General features: G+C 56.8%; 1 protein-coding gene across 1 annotated transcript in view; it reads right to left on the reverse strand.

The window, feature by feature from the left end:
- Positions 1–220, reverse strand: part of PPM1J (protein phosphatase, Mg2+/Mn2+ dependent 1J) — a gene marked incomplete at its 5' end in the record, with an annotated part of 6179 nt that overhangs the window by 3066 nt on the left and 2893 nt on the right. Inside the window, one exon of the mRNA XM_010178386.2 lies at positions 3–77. Coding sequence (XP_010176688.2) covers positions 3–77 — 75 coding nt within the window. The remainder of the gene's footprint in view (positions 1–2; positions 78–220) is intronic.

The raw sequence follows: 220 nt of genomic DNA on the forward strand, positions 1-220 counted from the left end.
GCAGTCTCTGCCTCTCTGTCTCTGGAGTAAACTCCCTGGACATTGGAATGATTTCCCCATTACGGATGATAATGGCCCTGCAATGAAACATGGAAGGATGAGATTAGAGAGGAGCTGTGGTGGGAGCTAAGCCGGCTCCCCAGGGCTGATTCTCTGCACGGCTGCCCAGGTTTCCCCAATTCCCTTCCCTCCTCCCAGCCCTGAGCTGGGGGGCTGCTGG

The sequence above is a fragment of the Antrostomus carolinensis genome, unplaced genomic scaffold (assembly GCF_000700745.2).
Source record: "Antrostomus carolinensis isolate BGI_N321 unplaced genomic scaffold, ASM70074v2 scaffold30321, whole genome shotgun sequence".
In the NCBI taxonomy this organism is placed as follows: Eukaryota; Metazoa; Chordata; class Aves; order Caprimulgiformes; family Caprimulgidae; genus Antrostomus; species Antrostomus carolinensis.